The sequence below is a fragment of the Delphinapterus leucas genome, chromosome 11 (genome assembly GCF_059928025.1).
Source record: "Delphinapterus leucas isolate spDelLeu-1000000601 "Yukka" chromosome 11, BTC_Dleu_Yukka2, whole genome shotgun sequence".
NCBI lineage: Eukaryota > Metazoa > Chordata > Mammalia > Artiodactyla > Monodontidae > Delphinapterus > Delphinapterus leucas.
Genome location: NC_143139.1, coordinates 30,746,653 through 30,765,999, shown reverse-complemented (window position 1 = coordinate 30,765,999; position 19,347 = coordinate 30,746,653). Strand labels below are relative to the sequence as shown.

Sequence of the window (19,347 nt, the reverse complement as noted above, 5' to 3'; positions counted from 1 at the left end):
AGTTCTATTTTTAGTTTTTTAAGGAACCTGCATACTGTTCTCCATAGTGGCTGTATCAATTTACATTCCCACCAACAGTGCAAAAGGGTTCCCTTTTCGCCACACCCTCTCCAGCATTTATTGTTTGTAGATTTTTTTGATGATGGCCATTCTGACTGGTGTGAGGTGATACCTCATTGTAGTTTTGATTGGCATTTCTCTAATGATTAGTGATGTTGAGCATCCTTTCATGTGTTTGTTGGCAATCTGTATATCTTCTTTGGAGAAATGTCTATTTAGGTCTTCTGCCCATTTTTGGATCAGGTTGTTTGTTTTTTTGATATTGAGCTGCATGAGCTGCTTGTATATTTTGGAGATTAACCCTTTGTTACTTGCTTCATTTGCAAATATTTTCTCCCATTCTGAGGGTTGTCTTTTCATCTTGTTTACAGTTTCCTTTGCTGTGCAAAAGCTTTTAAGTTTCATTAGGTCCCATTTGTTTATTTTTGTTTTTATTTCCATTTCTCTAGGAGGTGGGTCAAAAAGGATCTTGCTATGATTTATGTCATAGAGTGTTCTATGTTTTCCTCTAAGAGTTTTATAGTGTCTGGTCTTACATTTAGGTCTTTAATCCATTTTGAGTTTACTTTTGTGTATGGTGTTAAGGAGTGTTCTAATTTCATTCTTTTACATGTAGCTGTCCAGTTTTCCCAGCACCACTTATTGAAGAGGCTGTCTTTTCTCCATTGTTATACTCTTGCATCCTTTATCAAAGATAAGATGACCATATGTGCGTGGGTTTATCTCTGGGCTTTCTATCTTGTTCCATTGCTCTATATTTCTTTTTTTGTGCCAGTACCATACTGTCTTGATTACTGTAGCTTTTTAGTATAGTCTGAAGTCAGGGAGCCTGAATCCACCAGCTCCGTTTTTCTTTCTCAAGATTGCTTTGGCCATTTGGGCTGTTTTGTGTTTCCATACAAATTGTGAATTTTTTTTGTTCTAGTTCTGTGAAAAATGCCATTGGTAGTTTGATAGGGATTGCATTGAATCTGTAGCATCTTCATTTTTAAAAAAAGACACACAAGTGCTTCTAGTGATCCGTGAAGTTTGAGAATTGCCACCATAGATTATGCTGTATTAATTTTATATAGAAAAAAGTTTAAAGCGTATATAACCAAATACACGTTATCCACAAAACCATCTGTTTTATGGTTAAGATCATCTGTTTTTGAAGACTGTAAATTCCCAAGTTACTATCCATTGTAAGCTGTTTCTGAAATGTACATCTAGCCAGTTGAGTAAGGTGATTTAATGTATAGACATCTAATTAGTAAACCAATTAAGAGTTTTGGTATGTCTACTGGAAATGATGACTTTGAATAGTTAAATATGTATTTTGGGATAATTTTTTATTCTTACCATTGTCTGATTACATTTCCATATGGACCAACAATATTTCAATAATTATATTCTATCTAGAGAGCATTTTCCTATTTTTAGTTTTCAAAAAGTTATAAAGCATACTGACGTGCATTCTAAAGTTATCTGAGATCTCTAGGGGTACTTTCGTTTGTAGGCTTTCAAGTGATAATATGAAAAATGATACTCAGAGATTGGTATCTCACATCTTATCTGCAGTAGTCACTACTTATAAACAAAATCTTTAAATATGTGGTAAACCTTTGTTTAAAGTAGAAAACTAAGCCCGTATATGTGTGTGTATGTCTTAATCTGTCTTAATATCTATGACAACAGAAATCTTGGATAAATGTCTAATGTTTACTTTTTATTGTTCCTTTATAGGCATTGCTTCTATGACAGTGCCAGTGTACATCGCTGAGGTCTCACCCCCCAATTTAAGAGGTCGATTAGTCACCATTAATACCCTCTTCATCACGGGAGGGCAGTTCTTTGCAAGTGTTGTCGATGGAGCCTTCAGTTATCTCCAGAAAGATGGATGGAGGTCTGTAAATAGTTCTTACATTTAATTTTCAAATAAATTATGAGTATTTAGGGTATGGAAGAAAAATTGAGAAATGATAGAAAAAATATAGGGTATTTTGAATCATTATAGCTAGTTTATATGATGGCGTTCAGCAAAATTGAAAGTGGACAAGAAGCTGATATTTATTTTAATGATAGACAAGGAACCTACCATTAAGAATTGATATTTACAGGGTGTTTTAGCATTTAGGTGACGTTACTCACACTGTGTGTAATATTTTGCAATATTTGTTTAAAAATGAATGCAGCAATAAATATGCATGGAGTTTTTGAATTGTATCAGTGATTGACAAGCTGTTTATGAACTGCAGATATAACTAACATCCTTTTGGGATTTAGGTAGCTACATTCTAATCTGAATGAAAGAAAACTCAGTCTTTAAAGGTACAGGTTTAGTTATATAAAAAGATGTTATATATGTAAAACTTAAAATACACAAATTATTTATGATCATTATTTGGCTTACTTTGAATCAAAAGAGATGAGAAAAATGTTTTAAAAACTGCTTTAAAATATTTTCAAACCTAATGTTGTAAAACAAGCTGATCTTATATTAAAGCTTAAAGATATTACGGCCTCTGGATTTTGATATACTTCATGGTATTCAAAACAACAGATTCATGTAACCCTTCCAGGGTTTTAAATTTTAATAAAATTTCCCTATACTCTGTATAGGTGCTGGAGAGAAAATATTCCACAAGACAGACTCTGGTGTGTTAGCATGGTGCTTAAACTATTGAAGTTAATTCTTAACAGCTGAAGAAAAAGGGTTTGCTGCTATGTGGATGTAGGGAATTAAACTTACATATGTAAGCAGCACAATAAATCGAAGCTATTGAAGACTTAGGCTGATGAAGTTTTGTTAAGTCATGTGAGAAAACTCACTGAAGGCTGTTAGGGTGTATGTTTGTCAGGACCATTAAAGAGAGGACACATTTCTTTAAAATATTAGCTGTGTCTGCACATGTTGCTAAACCACTTTCTACCTCTGAAGGAATGAATCTCCGAAAAAGTGAGAAATTACTGAAAAATTGAAGAGGCAAGAACTTCATCTTTCTTTTCCACTCTGTAGAAGAACAGAAAGTGGGAGATGATAGCTTGTTACCAGCATGACCTGGTATTTTGAGTTTTTACTGGAAGCTCAATGGAAGTCAGTTAATCTTTCAGCCCCACATAGCTTTAAGATCTAAATTATCTATTTACATTTTGTTAAGGAATTTTATTAATGTAACCAATATAGAAATATATATCTGCTTTTATTAAAAATCTGTTTTTAAATGAAAACATATAAATTACATGAGTCATGTTTTTAATCCAAGTATCACAATTTATTTTTATGTATTTATTTTATTAATTGTAAAAATTAAGCAATTTATTTAAACTAAAAAGAGAGTTTACCCATTTCCCCCATCCCCCACCCACCACGTCTGGAAACCCCTAGTCTGTTCTCTGTATATATGAGCTTGGGTTTTTGTTTATTTGCTTTTTTATTTTGCTTTTTTTTCTTAGATTCCACATATAAGAAAGCTCATACAGTGTTTGTCTTTATCTGTCTGTCTTATTTCATGTAGCATAGTGCCCTCAAGGTCCATCCATGTTGCAAATGGCAAGATTCCACTCTTTTTTATGACTGAATAATATTCCATTGTGTGTATATATACCACATTTCCTTTATCAGTTCATCCATCAATGTTGGACAATTAGGTTGTTTCCAAATCTTGGCTATTGTAAATAATGCTGCAATGAACATGGGAATACAGATATACGTATCTTTTTGAATTAGTGTTTTCATTTTCTTCAGATAAATATGTAGAAGTAAAATTGCTGGATCTTACGGTAGTTCTATTTTTAATTTTTTGAGCAACCTCCATACTGTTTTCCACAGTGGCTGCACCATTTTACAATCCCACCAACAATGCACAAGGGTTCCCTTTTCTCTACATCCTCACCAACATTTGTTATCTCTTGTCTTTTTGATGACAGCCATCCTAACAGGTGTGAGGTGATAGCTCATTGTGGTTTTGATTTGCATTTTCTTGATGATTAGTGATTTTGAGCATCTTTTCATGTACCTGTTGGCCATCTGAATGTCTTCTTTGGAAAAAATGTCTATTCAGATGCTCTGCTCATTTTTTAATCAGATTGTTTGCGTTTTTGCTATTGAGTTTATATGAAATCTTTATATACTTTGGATATTAACCCCTTATCAAATATGTGATTTGCAAATATTTTCTCCCATTCAGTAGGTTGCCTTTTCATTTTGTTGATGGTTTCCTTTGTTGTGCAAAAGTTTTTAGTATGATATAGTCCCACTTATTTATTTTTGCTTTTGTTGCTTTTACTTTTGTTCTCAGATTCAAAATTTATCTCCAAGACCTATCTCAAGGAGTTTACTGCCTATGTTTTCTTCTAGGAGTGTTATGATTTCAGGTCTTCTGTTCAAGTTTTTAATCCATTTTGAGTTAATTTTGTGTATGGTATAAGATTTATTCTTTTGCTTGTGGCTGTCCAGTTTTCCCAACACCACTTAAGTATAGCAATTTAGGTACCTTTTCTCAGTACTGGGTTAGGAAAGAAAGAAAGATACAGTAGTGAAAATAATTTATGAATGTAGTATCCCTGTGCAGAAGTGGAGGTCTTAGGATAGGCATTAGAACACTTTTGAGAGGCAGGGTGACATAGTGATAGACAGAGCTGGATTTAAATCTGTTTTCAGTGAGTAATTAGCTACAAACTTTGGACAAGTTACTTAGTTCCCCTGAAATTCACTTTTGTCATTGTAAAAAATGCAACCAAAGATGCTTATCTTGTAAGGTTATTGTGGGATCTAAATTAATTATTGTATATAAAGTACTCAGCACAGTGTTTGGCACATGGCAAATACTCAATAAATGATGAATCACGTTATTATTTACTATTCTGATGAATGCATAGAAGATGGGTACTACTAGAGGTAAATTGTAAGGGAGGTTGAAGGAAACACATTCTAAGACCTCTGGTTTCTTAACCAGTAAAGTTGTGGCTTGGAGGTGCTAGGGCAGAGGCCTAGAGAAAAAAAATGTTAAATGCTTATATCTACCGTAGAAAGTACAAGAAGGAAAAGACTAAAGACAAAAATGATTTTCCAAATAACCATGAGATCCCAGCTGATGTTGGAGGCAGATAGTTGCAGTAGAGTGAAGTAGCACACCTGCGTGAATTTTTCCCATAATATTGGAGAACCCAGGGGGGAAAAAATAAAATAAGAGGATGGAAAACAAACTTGGGCTAGTATTCAGACCAGTGCATTAACATATCAGATCACTTTGAATCCACTTAGTTTTTGTACAAATACATGTTTATTTGTGTATACATGCAAATATATCTACTTTTCTTCTTACAAGTGAATTTTCTGTGTACTATTTTCTTCTATTTTTCAGCATCCTTAGCTGTGTGTTTACCTCATCTGATTCCTGGACTCATAGGAATGTGGTTACAAGCAAGTGAAAATTGGAGTATTACCTAAGCATCAACATTAGAATTATCAGCAACTATAACTTACTCATGATTATAACAATAGATAATTCATCATTTTGTGGCCATGTATTCCAAAAGTTCTAGGGAAATGTGGTTTTAAATATTTCATATAAAATTTCTTTCTCGGGCTTCCCTGGTGGCCTAGTGATTGAGAGTCCGCCTGCCGATGCAGGGGACGCGGGCTCGTGCCCCGGTCCGGGAGGGTCCCACATGCCGCGGAGTGGCTGGGCCCGTGAGCCATGGCTGCTGAGCCTGTGCGTCCGGAGCCTGCTGCTCCGCAACGGGAGACGCCACGGCAGTGAGAGGCCCGCGTACCGCCAAAAAAAAAAAAAAAAAAAAAATTTCTTTCTCATACTCATATTTTCATGTATCATAAAGTAAAATGTTCCCTACACTCCAAGAGTTTGAATATGTTAGCATTTTGTTTCTTTTTTTTTTTTTTTTTTTTTTGCGGTACGTGGGCCTCTCACTGTTGTGGCCTTTCCCCTTGCGGAGCATAGGCTCTGGACGCGCAGGCTCAGCGGCCATGGCTCACGGGCCCAGCCACTCCGCGGCATGTGGGATCTTCCCAGACCGGGGCACGAACCCGTGTCCCCTGCATCAGCAGGTGGACTCTCAACCACTGCACCACCAGGGAAACCCTGTTTCTTTTTCATTTGCCTTTTTGACTTTTATTTCTCTGAAACTCTACTTTAAGTTACTAACATTTGATGTCATACTATATACCTAGTGTCCCAAATTAACTAGTTCACTTTACACTGATGAACAGTTTTAGAGTCTGTTAGTGAATATCATTTGATCTTCACCAAAACCTTGAGAGGCTGGTGGAACTAGTATTATTCCCTATTTGTAGATTTAAAAAATGCTCAGAGAAGTTAAATATTTGCCTGAGACCACATGGTTATTACATGGCGTAGATTAGAGCCAGTTCTTTTTAGTTGAAATGTAGCCACCTTTTTCCTCATTCTGCTTCTAAGTGTTTAAAGTCTAAAATATGATTACTGATAATTTTTATGATAGTGATAAGATTAAGATATACAGAAGATGAAACTGACAGAAAAACTTCTTAGATGTTGAGGTTGTTGAAAGACTAAATCACCCTTTGTGTCAGATGGGTCAAAGCTTCTGTTCTCTTATTGTTTGGATGTCATAGAAATAAATTGTTTTTTGCTGAACTGTTGAAAGATAAGCTTTTCTAGAAAAAATTGCCAGTAGAAGATTGCCTGCTGATACTTTTGTAGCACTGTAGTGTCATATTACTACTATACTGGGAAGAATATCATTGGGCTCCATAAGAAAGAGGAAATAAGGATTTTGAAAATATCAGTAAAGATTAATTTTTTAAAAATAACTTTATTGAAATATAATTAATACACCATTCAATTCACCCATTTAGAATGTACAATTCAGTGGCTTTCAATATGTTTACAGAGTTGTGCAGTTATCACTACAATCAAATTTTGAACATTTTTATTACCCCGAAAAGAAAACTTGTACCCCATAGCTGTCATCATCCAACTTCCCAGCTCCTCCCAGCTCTAGGCAACTATTAATCTACTTTTTTTCCTTATAGAGTTGCCTATTCTGGGTATTTCATGTATCAATATGTGGTCCATTGTGACTGGCTTCTTTCACTTAGCATGTTTTTAAGGTTCATCCATGTTGTAGCATGTGTCAGTACTTCATTTCTTTTTATTGGCAAGTAATGTGGATATACCACATTTTGTCTAGCCATTCGTCTGTTGATGGACATTTGAGTGGTTTCCACTTTTTTGGCTATTAAAAAATAATGCTGCTCTGAACATTTGTGTACAAGTTTTAGGGTGGGCATATATTTTCAGTTCTCTTGGGTGTATACCTAGGCGTAGAATTGCTAGGTCATATGGTAACTATGTTTACCTTTGGAGGAACTGCAAGATTGTTCTCCAAACTGGCTGCACTATTTCACATTCCCATTTAGCAATGTATGAGTTCCAGTTTTTCCATATCCTAGTAAACAATTATTATCTCTCTTTTTCAGTTATAGTCATCTCAGTGGGTATGAAGTGGCATCTTGTTGTGATTTTGATTTCCATTTCCCTGATGACTAATAATATTGAGAAAGATTTTATTTTTGTCTAATATATTATAGTGCTTATAAAGATGACAGTTACTTTGGTAGTTAACACTAAATGACATGACATTTTATCACTCTTCTGTGCTAATATTTTTGAATTGTGCTTATTGAACATAGTGAGATTTACTCACTACACCTCAGGCAAAGAAAGGTTTTCTTTCTTTTTTTTTTTTTTAACATTTTTATTGGAGTATAATTGCTTCACAATATGGCACATGGTTTTCTTTTTTTAATTGCCGAGTTAAAGCCTGGCACTCTATAAACATATAGTAAAGTGAACTTCGCCACCACCATTATAGGTCTAAAACACTTACCTGGACATGCCACTGCTAAAATGCTTCCAAGACTCCCCATTTCCTACAGGAAAAAAATCAGTCTCTTCATCATGGCTTGTAGTGCCTTTCATTATCCAGTCCATGCCTGCTTTCCTAGATTTTTAAATTCATTATTACTTCCTTCCTTCCTTCTTTATACAACATAGGTTTACGCCTATAAACTGTATACACTAGTCACATCTTGCTTTTTCATGTTTGTTTTTTTCCTTCTGCTCACTTTGCCTATAATGTCTTTCTACTCTGTCCTGCTTTACTGGTTCAGTTCTTGTTCCTCTTTTAAATCTTTTGCTTGTATATCATGTGAAACTGTCTTTGTTCCTTTGCCTTTTCATAATACTTTGTACGTGGCTTCACTTTTATACTCACCATTTTTTTGAACCAGTTTTGACCTTGTACTCATTTTCAGGTCTAGGAAAGGGTCTAGAACATAGTAAAGGCTTACTAAATGTTTATTGAAGTTAGCTGAAATTGACTGGGCTCCAGGGAAGAGACTCTTAACCAAAGTAAAAAGATATTGATTATAAACCAAAATACCAATTCTTTAATTTATGCTGGGGAATAGATATCTTTGCAGGTAGCTGAAAAACTAAATTATTAATCCTAAATATTTCTTACTGAGCATAAAAATCAGAGAAAGAAAACTAGTTTCTGAGCCTATGAAAATTTACATCTCTTAAAATAATGTACCTCTCTGGGCCCCAGGACATTCTTTGCTTTTCTCTCTCGGATAGAGCTGATTTTCAAATGAGTGTTTCTCTATTTATAATTACATAAATCATCATGCGATTTATATTAAAAAGAATGGTATATCTATAGAAGGGCTGAATTCTCCTTTATATTGACTTTTACTGATTCTCAGGTTTAATTTTTTTTAAATTACAGTTATCTTATTCCACCTCACTAGACTGTATGCAGCTATTTGCAAAGTATACTGGGTATTTTTGCATGTTTCATCATTCACATGATGTTCTTTTGTTTTTCTTTTTTCAGCTGAAGAAGGAAAATTTGAGGTAATACAGGTGTTGAATGAAAAGCACAAGGTATTAGTGCTAGTTACATCTATATTAGATATTTTTCTGGAGTATCACCAGGCTAATTCATGGACAATGTGAGACTTGTGCTGAGCTTTGAAGAATTGGTAGGATTCATGTGGACTGAGGTGAAAATGAGGACAGAGAGTAGGATGGATGAGGGCAGGATCAGGAGGCTTGAAACTGAAGTTAAGATGTACATGGTAGATTGGAGGCAGATTGCAGAGGTCTATGAATTCTAGGCTGGAGGTTTTGAAATTTTATCTACAGACAAAGGGAAGCTATTACTTTTTAAGCAGTTCATGCCATAATGTTAGCCAGTGATTAACATGGCAGCGAGGTCCAGAATTTATTGGAACTCTTGGCTCTTGGGTGGGTTCAGGGAACCTATTGTGAGAGTACTGCCAGAATATTGGTGTGAGGTACTGACATGGTACTCTTGGAGACATCAGTTAGTATGGAAATCATTCAGTCATTCAAAAAAAATTTTTGGCACCTACTACATACTCCTGTTGTACTTGATACTAGAGATAGAAAGATCAATAAGAAACGTTCCTGTCCTTAAGCAATCAAGCACCTCACAGACTAATGAAGGAGAGGCTTTTCGTCAGCATGTTAAGTAAATGATAGTGTTAAGGGAGCTCTCGGGGAATAAATAACTTAGCTTCAAAAATGGAATGATATTTGAGCTGAGTCTTTTATGAATGAAAGAGTTCGAGGCAGAGTGAGGGAGAGGGAAACTCTAGGTGAAATATAATTTTCAAAGTCCCTATAGTGTAAAAGAGCCAGTCACGTTTGGGCAGTGGCGAGAAGTTTAGAGCGGCTACTGGGAGGGCCGTGATTACTATTTGGGAGTTTGAGAGTGAAGTGGGAAGGCTAGTCTTAACAGGTATGAATAGAACTTTAAATCCATTGCACTCTCTAACAGTACATTGAGTTCAGGTTTGTTTATTGACAGTCTTAGAAAATAATTTTAAAAAATCAACATTACTTTAGATTAAAAAATTTATGAGCTTCTCTCCCCCATAATATTTTATAATTTAAAAACCATGCCAATAAGATGATTTTCAGAATCATATTCAAAAGAGGGTGATATTTCTAAACAAATTTATGCCAGGGGACGTACTCTTATTATTTATGACATTGGCCATTTTAAGATAGATGGATTTGGTTAACAAGTAAATATATTACTACTGAAGATATTTGTAATTTTATTATTGACAGAATTAAGATACAAGATATATATATGACTGTTTATCGTAAAGGTATAGTGGACAGAAGAGAGTTGAGACTTGCTTTAACAACACATACGTTGCTTTATCTAAGCACTGACATCCTCATTAGCTAATGCTTCAGCAGTTGTACAGTGTTATTGTGAGGATCAAATGAGTTTTAGTAGCTGTGAACATACTTATAGACTCTTAAGTGTTCCTAGGTATTGTTTGCTGTTATCTCCAGAAAAATCTTAGGTTGGGTCTCTATCCTGCATAAAGCTGGTAATAAAAATCGCCCCCACGTTCAACTGTCTGAATTTTCCAGGTGAAAAGTTAATATAGTTTGCTAATGAGACTGATTGGCGTTAAGACTAACGTCCCCTGAAGGTAACCATTATGTCATAGACAGAATAAAAAAAAATGTTTAAAACATTGGAGAGCTCCAGTACCAAGGAACTAAAGGGGGATTTGATCCTTGAAGGGAACAGTTCATGGTGAGATATACACCTATGACTTTTTCTCTGAGGGCAGCCCTCAATCCATGATGCTGGGCAGCGAGAACTTAAGAAGAAAACTAGAGTTTTATTGGCTTGTGGTATAAGTGGCTAGAGTTTGGGATGGCCAGAGGAACTGAAATTTAAGGGATAAAATCCAGGAAAAGAATGACCCAGAGAGGAGGAAGCCACCAAATCTGAATATTAATTTGCTACAAATGTTTTACAGATCCCTGAACTGTGAATATTACAGGGGAGATTCCGTGGAGCCTGCAGAAAGCAACAGTTAGAAGATGGTGAAAGATGAGACAGATTTTATTTCCTGCCCATAGGAGGAAGGACATATTTGGAATTTGAAACCTGCCAGGTTAGAGGGGCCAAAAGCTTGAGCTTCCACGGAAATCAAAGAAGCACCAACCTTAGGAGTAAAGACTTGTTGTGTGATTAAGGAATTTCCCCTAAGACCAAGCCAAAACTGAAAACAGATTTACACTAGCCAAGTGTAAAACCAAGCTTCCACAGATGTAAGGTGCCTAATAAAAAAGTGAGTGTTCTTCAGAAGAGAACAAAATCTAGAGTCTCCAGAGTTTATCCACAATACTCAAAACACATTAAAAATTATTAGATATGCAGATAAACAGAAAATGTGACCCATAATTGAAAGAAAAATTGGTCAGTATAGGCAAACCTCAAGATTATGCTTATAAAGACATTTTCAGATAAAGTTAGGACAAATTGTCACCACTAGACCTCCTGCATTATAAGAAATGCTAAGGAAAATTTTCAGACTGAAGGGAAATGACACTAGATGAAAGCTCATCCATCTACAGTAGGGAGGAAAAGTAGTGGCTATCAATAAGAGACCAAATATAAAGGAATTTGTTTTTTTCTTCTCTCCATTTTTTGAAAGACATATGACTGTTTACATTTAAATTTATTGTGCAATTTATAATGTATATAAGTTATAAAATATATGATGACAATAGCAGAAAAATTGGGGTCAGTAAATAGAATTATACATGTTTGTGAAGAGTTACAATGTTATCTCTAGGTAGACTGATAAGTTAAGATGCATGTCTTATCCTGAGAACAATCACTAGAATAGATTACAAAAGGATACAGCTAAGAAGCCATTATAAGAATTAAAATGAAATACTTAAGATATTTGGATAATCTGAACAAAGGCAAGAAAAAAATAAATAGGGACTTCCCTGATGGTGCAGTGGTTAAGAATCCGCCTGCCAATGCAGGGGACACAGGTTCAAACCCTGGTCCAGGAAGATCCCACATGCCGTGGAGCAACTAAGCCCGTGTGCCACAACTACTGAGCCTGTGCTCTGTGCCACAGCTACTGAGCCCACGTGCCACAACTACTGAAGCACGCGGGACTAGAACCCATGCTTCAAAACAAGAGAAGCCACGGCAACGAGAAGCCTGCACACTGCAACGAATAGTAGCCCCTGCTTGCCGCAGTTAGAGAAAGCCTGCATGCAGCAATAAAGACCCAACACAGCCAAAAATAAATAATAAATATTAATAAAAAGAAGAAAGAAAAAAATAAATAGCAGATGGGACAAATAGAAAGCAGATAGCAAAATGGTAGACTTAAAATCCAGTTACAGTTGGGCTTCCCTGGTGGCGCAGTGGTTGAGAGTCCGCCTGCTGATACAGGGGACATGCGTTCGTACCCTGGTCTGGGAAGATCCCACATGGCGCGGAGCAGCTGGGCCCGTGAGCCATGGCCGCTGAGCCTGAGCATCCGGAGCCTGTGCTCTGCAACGGGAGAGGCCACAACAGTGAGAGGCCCGCGTACCATAAAAAAAAAAAAAAAAAAAAATCCAGTTACAGCAACAGTAACGTTAAATATAAAAACTTATCATTGTGTACAAAAAGCATGGCACAGATTTATATTGTGTAAAAGAGATACACTTTAAGTAAAATGCAATAGATAGGTTAAAAGTGAAAGGATGGCAAAAGATAGACTATGCAAACAGTAAGTATAAGAAAGTTTGTGTGCTATATTAATAATCACACAAAGTAGACCTTAAGACAAGTGGTATTACCAGAGATGAAGAGGACATTTCATAATGATAAAAGAGTCGATTCATCAGAATTAAAAATGATAAAAGAATGTATAGTTTACTTCAAAATGCATAAACAAAAATTAACAGATGGTGGTTGTACAACATTGTGAATGTGCTTAATGCTGCAGATCTATACACTTAAATATGATTAAAATGGGAAATTTTATTTTGTGTACTTTATCACAATTTGAAAATTACAGAACTAAAGGAAGAAATAGACAAATTCAGGCTCATATTGGGAAAATTTTTAACTCTTTTCTTAGCAACTGATAGGACAACTAGACAAAAAATGTTTGTAGAAAAACTGGAAAACACTCTTAATTGCCTAGGCATAACTGACATTTGTGGATAGCTACACCCAACAGCTGCATCGTACACATTCTTTTTCAAATTCACATCAGACATTCTGTAAAATTGACCATATCCTGAATCATAAAATAAATGTTAATAAATTTAAAAAATGACTCTTATAGAATATCTCCTCTGACCATAGCAGAATTAAATTAGACATCAATAAAATAGCCAGAAAAGCTTCAAATATTTGGAAATTAAAGCAGCATGTTCTAGGGGCTTCCCTGGTGGCGCAGTGGTTGAGAGTCCGCCTGCCGATTCAGGGGACCACGGGTTCGTGCCCCGGTCCGGGAAGATCCCACATGCCGTGGAGCGGATAGGCCCGTGAGCCATGGCCGCTGGGCCTGTGTGTCCGGAGTCTGTGCTCCGCAACGGGAGAGGCCACATCAGTGAGAGGCCCGCGTACCACAAAAAAAAAAAAAAAAGCAGCATGTTCTAAATAACTCATGGATTTAAGGAGACGTCAGAAGGAAAATTAGAAAACAGTTCTGAGTTAAAAGAAAATAAAATATATCAAAATTTGTAGAATGCAGTTTCAACTGTGCTTAGAGCATAATATATAGCTAAAGTGATTTTATTAGAGAAGTCAAATGATCTAAGTTTCATGTTAAGCTAGAAAAATATGAGCATATTAAAACCAAACGAAACAAAAGGTGTTAATAAGGAATAGAAGTCAATGTAATACAAAGCAGACAAACAATAGAAAAATAATGTTGTTCTTTGGAATTACTAATAAAATTGGTAAACTGATTATGACTGATTTAAAAAGATAAAGCACAAATTATCAATATCAAGAGTAAAAGCACATCATTTCTATGGACATAATAAGGATAGGGAGGGAATACTTTGAACGACTTTGTGCCAATAAAGTCAACAACTTAGATGGAATGGACACATTGCTTGAAAATCGCAACTCTACTAAAAACCAGCACAAGGTAAAATGGAAAATCTGAATATTCCTATATTTATTAAGTCGAATCATTGCTAGTAACCTACCTGAAAAGCTAACTTCAGGCCCAGATGGTTTCACTGGTGAATTAAGTAAAACATTAGAGAATAAATAGCTCCAAGCTTAAACAAAAGCTTTAAGAAAATAGAGGTAGAAGGCGTACTTCCCGGCTGAGCTTTGAGGCCAGCATAACTAATACTGTGGCTTTTTTTTTTTTTTCTGAAATTAGTCATGCTTCATTTAATTGTCCAGTTTTTTTTAGTACATTCAATAGTGACATAGATTCTCAATAATTCATAAGTACATTTTAAATACTAAAGTATATCATAACAGACTCCAATACATTTTATGTTAGATATTATACTTAAGGGCTACCCATTCCTATAACAAATTGAATGAGGCTCTTCTTCTTGAAATTGCCGCTGAATACACTTTACTTAATTTTGTTTCTGTCCTTCTGAGACTGTTAAAGACCAGCAGTGACCTGGATGGGCTGCACTTTTGGTAGTAATGGAGATTCCAGTACACTGGGAAAGGCAGTGGTTCGGATTCATGGCTTGTTAGTTCTGGAAGTGGCTTAAGTTGTTACAAGCAAAGAAATTTCTAGACACAGATTGAGAGTATCCTTAAAATATTGTAAAATCAAACCCAATAATATATAAAAGAATAATAAATCCTTTTATATAAACTGACCAAGGCAGTTTTCTCAGAAGAGTCAGTTTGTTTACCATATGAAAATTAATTTGCGCAAGTCACCATGTTGAAATTATTTAAAGGAGGAAAACCTAAAGGATCTATCTCAATATATGCAGGAAAACATTTGACAGAATAACCTTTATATATGATAAAACCTTTCTGCAAACTAGAATGGAAGAGCACTTCTTGAATTTAATAAAGGGCATCTACAAAAAAACCTGCAGCCAGCTTTATACTCAATGGGGAAAGCCTGAATGCTTTCCCTTCTGATGGAATTCAAGACAAAGATGTCCGCTATCACCACTTACATTCATTCAAATTCACTGAAAAGGACAAGTAGATTCTAAAATTTTTACAGAAAAGTAAAGGACCTAGAATTGCCGAAACCATCTTGAAGAACAAGTTGGATAATTCACTATCTGATTTCAAGACTTACTATAAAGCTAAAACAATGAGACTGGTAAGGATTGATAAATCGGTAGATCTGAAAGAATGGATGTATCTCAAAAACAAGATTGAAAGAAGCTAGATACAAAGAAGTATGGTCTCTAACATTCCATATGAAGTTCATCAATATGCAAAATTAGCTATGGGGACAGAAATTCGATCAGTGATTGTCTAAGGCAATGGGGATTGACTGGAAGGGGGTAAGGTATGAGGGAACTTTCTGGGATGATGGAAATGTTCTGTTTCTTGATTGGGATGGTAGTTACAAGGATACACACACACACACACACACACACACATATATACACATACAGAATGGTACACCTTGGATCTCATTTTATTATATGCAAATTTTGCCTAAAAAAAGTTAATTTCAACCTTATGTTGGCTCTCTCCATTATATTCCTTTTCTGCAATGGTCAGTGATAGTTTAAATGTTTTTTCTGCCATGACACTTTTTCTAATATCCTCTGTTGAAATAACTTTTCTCCTTACTCTTACACTGTGCCTAAATCTCAGTCATAGCAATTACATAATCCAATTTTGTTCCATGATTACTAGGTATGAGCTCCTTGAAGCAAGGGAATATCTCTTAGTCATTTCTGTATCTCCAAAATCCCAAACATAGAGCTTTGCATATGGAAGATATTCAGAGTTGGAAAAAAAAGGGTATGTATATAGGTATGGTTGTGCGCGCATTATTTTCAGCACTCGTACTGTCAATTTTGTACATCTTAATGCATTTTGCCATGTTGTTTAATACTAATATCTCTGCAAAATACCACATTATTTATTTAAATAGCATCTAATCTTATTCTATTAAAGCAAGTATATCTTGCTGCTTCTGCTATGACCACAGCGCTAAATAACCTCGGCCAAGCCATTTGCCTTATGTACTGATATCAAATTACTTTGAGAGATTTTCCCCTTATTATGTAGATAGAGTTAATATTTTCTTTGGCTTATATATATGTTTACATCTATGGCTATGAATTTTTTAACAGTTTACATAGACTCGTTTACTAGGTAACATAAAAATTGCTCATTTGCTGGTGATGTATCACATCACCTTTTTACTTGAAAGAATCCAACTTGACACATTGATTTTTTTTTTTTTATTATGTACCCCCAGCTTTGTGTCTCCTGTTTGCTCTCTAACTGCCATCAGATTTTCAAGTGTATCAGTCATTGATGTTAATATTCTACATGGCTCTTAATGGCAGAGGAAAATTAAGTTATTAGCCTGAGGTCTCAATTAGGCAGTATTTTCTTTTTTTTTTTTTTAATTTTTATTGGGGTATAATTCATTTACAGTGTGTGTTAGTTTCAGATGTACAGCAAAGGGAATCTGTTGTACAAATACATACATCTGCTCTTTTTTATATTCTTTTCCCATATAAGCCATTACAGAGTATTGAGTAGAGTTCCCAGTGCTATACAGTAGGTCCTTATTAGTTATCTATTTTATATATCATAGTGTGTATGTGTCAATCCCAGTCTTCCAATTCATCCCTCCCCCACTCCTTAACCCCCAGTAAGGTTTATTTTCTACATCTGTAACTCTATTTCGGTTTTGTAGGTAAGTTCATTTGTAGCCTTTCTTAGGCAGTATTTTCTTATTTTAATTTCTTATCTATTGAAATGGATTTGTGAGTGATGAAGAAAAATTTTTAAATATATTATCAAGTAAGTTGTTGTAACTATAGCAGGTAGTTAAATTCAGTGTTATCTTCTTACATTTAAAACTTGCATTAAGTAAGAACATATATAAATCACAATTCATGTTTGATGACTATCGAGTAATTATTTTATCGTTGATATTTAAAGGTGGCTGTTTCTTCTGTAAATCCAAGAATAGGGATCTCGGAGTAAATGCATTACTCATGTGATTATTACTTAAAGTTTATGAAAAAACTCAAAATCCGTAGGACTCTTGAACAACGAAGTTGGGTAGCTCTAGATATAGGGCTGAAGGACAGTGTTCTTGGATGTGGTTTGAAGGTATGGGGTTATGCCTTTTTAAGGGGAAACTTAAAAAGTGTATAATGATAGAGATCATTGGAAAGTTGAGCTTGGGGAGATGTTTTTGGATTTACACAGTAATGCACTCTCTCTGGTTAAGTTCATTCATGATGCTTAATTGCTTAATGATTGGCTTAGTTTGGTACTTAACTCACATTCAGATGTTTGCTGGGTAAACAGCTGAATAACATCTCAGATGGCAAGTTCAGCCTTAGCTTTCAAAGCAAACACAGTAAATCTTCAAAAAGTAACATTTTCAAAGAATTTACTTACTCTGTTAGCCCTTTCTATTTTCAGTGAAATGTTTCAGGAAAACAAGGTTTAAAGTTTATTTCGTAGTTATATGTGAAAGAATGCCAATTTGAAACTGTAGTTTTAAAGAATAAAGCATAGCATTATGCTTAGTATTTGTGATACAGTATTCCTCTAATTGATTTGTGCTCTTAGAATGGGCTAACCATTCTTGATTTCCAAATTAATAGCAAATAGATATAAACAGAATGCAAGCTAGAAGATAGAGGATGGAGGTAAAACTATTGGAATAACAGATACAGATTTGTCATTTGATTTTTTTCAGTTTATTATAAGACAGTATGAGATATTATTAGAGAATATTGCTAAAAATCCTCCCTGTACCCAGGACAGTTTCAGAGATGGTGACTGAGCTCATCTTACTGTTTTGAAAAATATCAAGATTCTATAGGACTAGGAAAATGTAACATGAGGATTTGGTTTAAAAATGTATACTTTTAACAACATGAGGTCTAGAGACAGGTAAGGAAGTGATTATTGAATTGCACATTAATGCTATCATGGCCTATTAGGAGGATATTTGGCTAAATGACTGCAGTGTCCAAAAAATCTTTACTGTGCTCCTCAGAGTGAAAATGTCTTCCCTTAGTAGAATTCAGCACCTCAAGAGCCATAAAAATAATTTTATACAATTTGTTTTAAATATAATATTTTGTAATACAGTTCCCTTAGCTATGATAGTCTTTCTGTTACAGCTTGACTTTCAAGTAAAACCATAAATCGTATAGCTCTTGCATTATAAGGCATTGGCAACCTTTTCCCATCATTTGAGAATTTAAGGAGGAAAAAGAATAAAGGGGAGAAGAGAAGTAAACAGAACGTGACGCAGGATACAATTCCTCAATCCAGCACAATTCCTTTTGGGGCGGCCTCTGGAAGGCAAACATTGTTTTTTGTTTTGTTTTTGCGGTACGCGGGCCTCTCACTGTTGTGGCCTCTCCCGTTGCGGAGCACAGGCTCCGGATGCGTAGGCTCAGCGGCCATGGCTCACGGGCCCAGCCGCTCTGCAGCATGTGGGATCTTCCCATACCGGGGCACGAACGTGTGTCTCCTGCATCGGCAGGTGGACTCTCAACCACTGCGCCACCAGGGAAGCCCTGGAAGGCAGACATTGGAAAACAAAGTGTAGACAAAAGCGACTTTAGATCTATCACATCTGTCATATAAAACATTTTAAAAGGATCAAATTCCAAGTCAAAATTTTTTGCCCTCAAACATCTTTTAAACTATTGTGTTATCTAAATTTTTCCTATATGAAAAGTTTACCAGTGTAAAAGAAAAATGAAATCAAAATTCATTTTGGCATAGTGTTCAAAGTGAGCACCACAAGTTTACCCTTACAAATGATATATTTTCTTTTAACTAATAGTCAGCTGTTTTCATAAAAGCACTCTGGTGTTGAGGGTAAGAGAATATCCCGTTTGCCACTAGTGGGTCCGTGTTGTTAAATCCAGTTTGCAGTTCCCTAGCCCAGTGGGTGCTAAGTGTCAGGTGCTATGCAGGGTTTGGCAAGATTGGGAGGGACTGCACCCGGCAGCCCTTTCCCCTGCTATTGCCACAGGGCTTCACTGCATTTCACAGAGATGTGTGAACAGCAGACTTCTAAAGCGATCCTTAAACATGAGGCTGAGGTAAATTTATGCCCCCTTTTATGAATTCTGCAGAATAATTATCAAGTAATCATGAAACATTTATTATAGCTTGACTTACAATAAACATTTATTATAGGGAGCCTGGGTTTTAATCCTAGTTCCACCGCATGTTCTGTATCTTCTTTGTGCCTCATTTCTTTGT

At 35.5% G+C, this 19,347-nt stretch overlaps 1 protein-coding gene across 7 annotated transcripts in view; it reads left to right on the top strand.

The window, feature by feature from the left end:
* The window catches only part of SLC2A13 (solute carrier family 2 member 13), a 428,310-nt gene that overhangs the window by 84,009 nt on the left and 324,954 nt on the right, over positions 1-19,347 (top strand). For all 7 annotated transcript variants that reach the window (XM_089920529.1, XM_089920530.1, XM_089920531.1 and 4 more), the window contains one exon: positions 1,786-1,945. In XM_089920529.1, the coding sequence (XP_089776655.1) occupies positions 1,786-1,945 (160 nt within the window). The remainder of the gene's footprint in view (positions 1-1,785; positions 1,946-19,347) is intronic.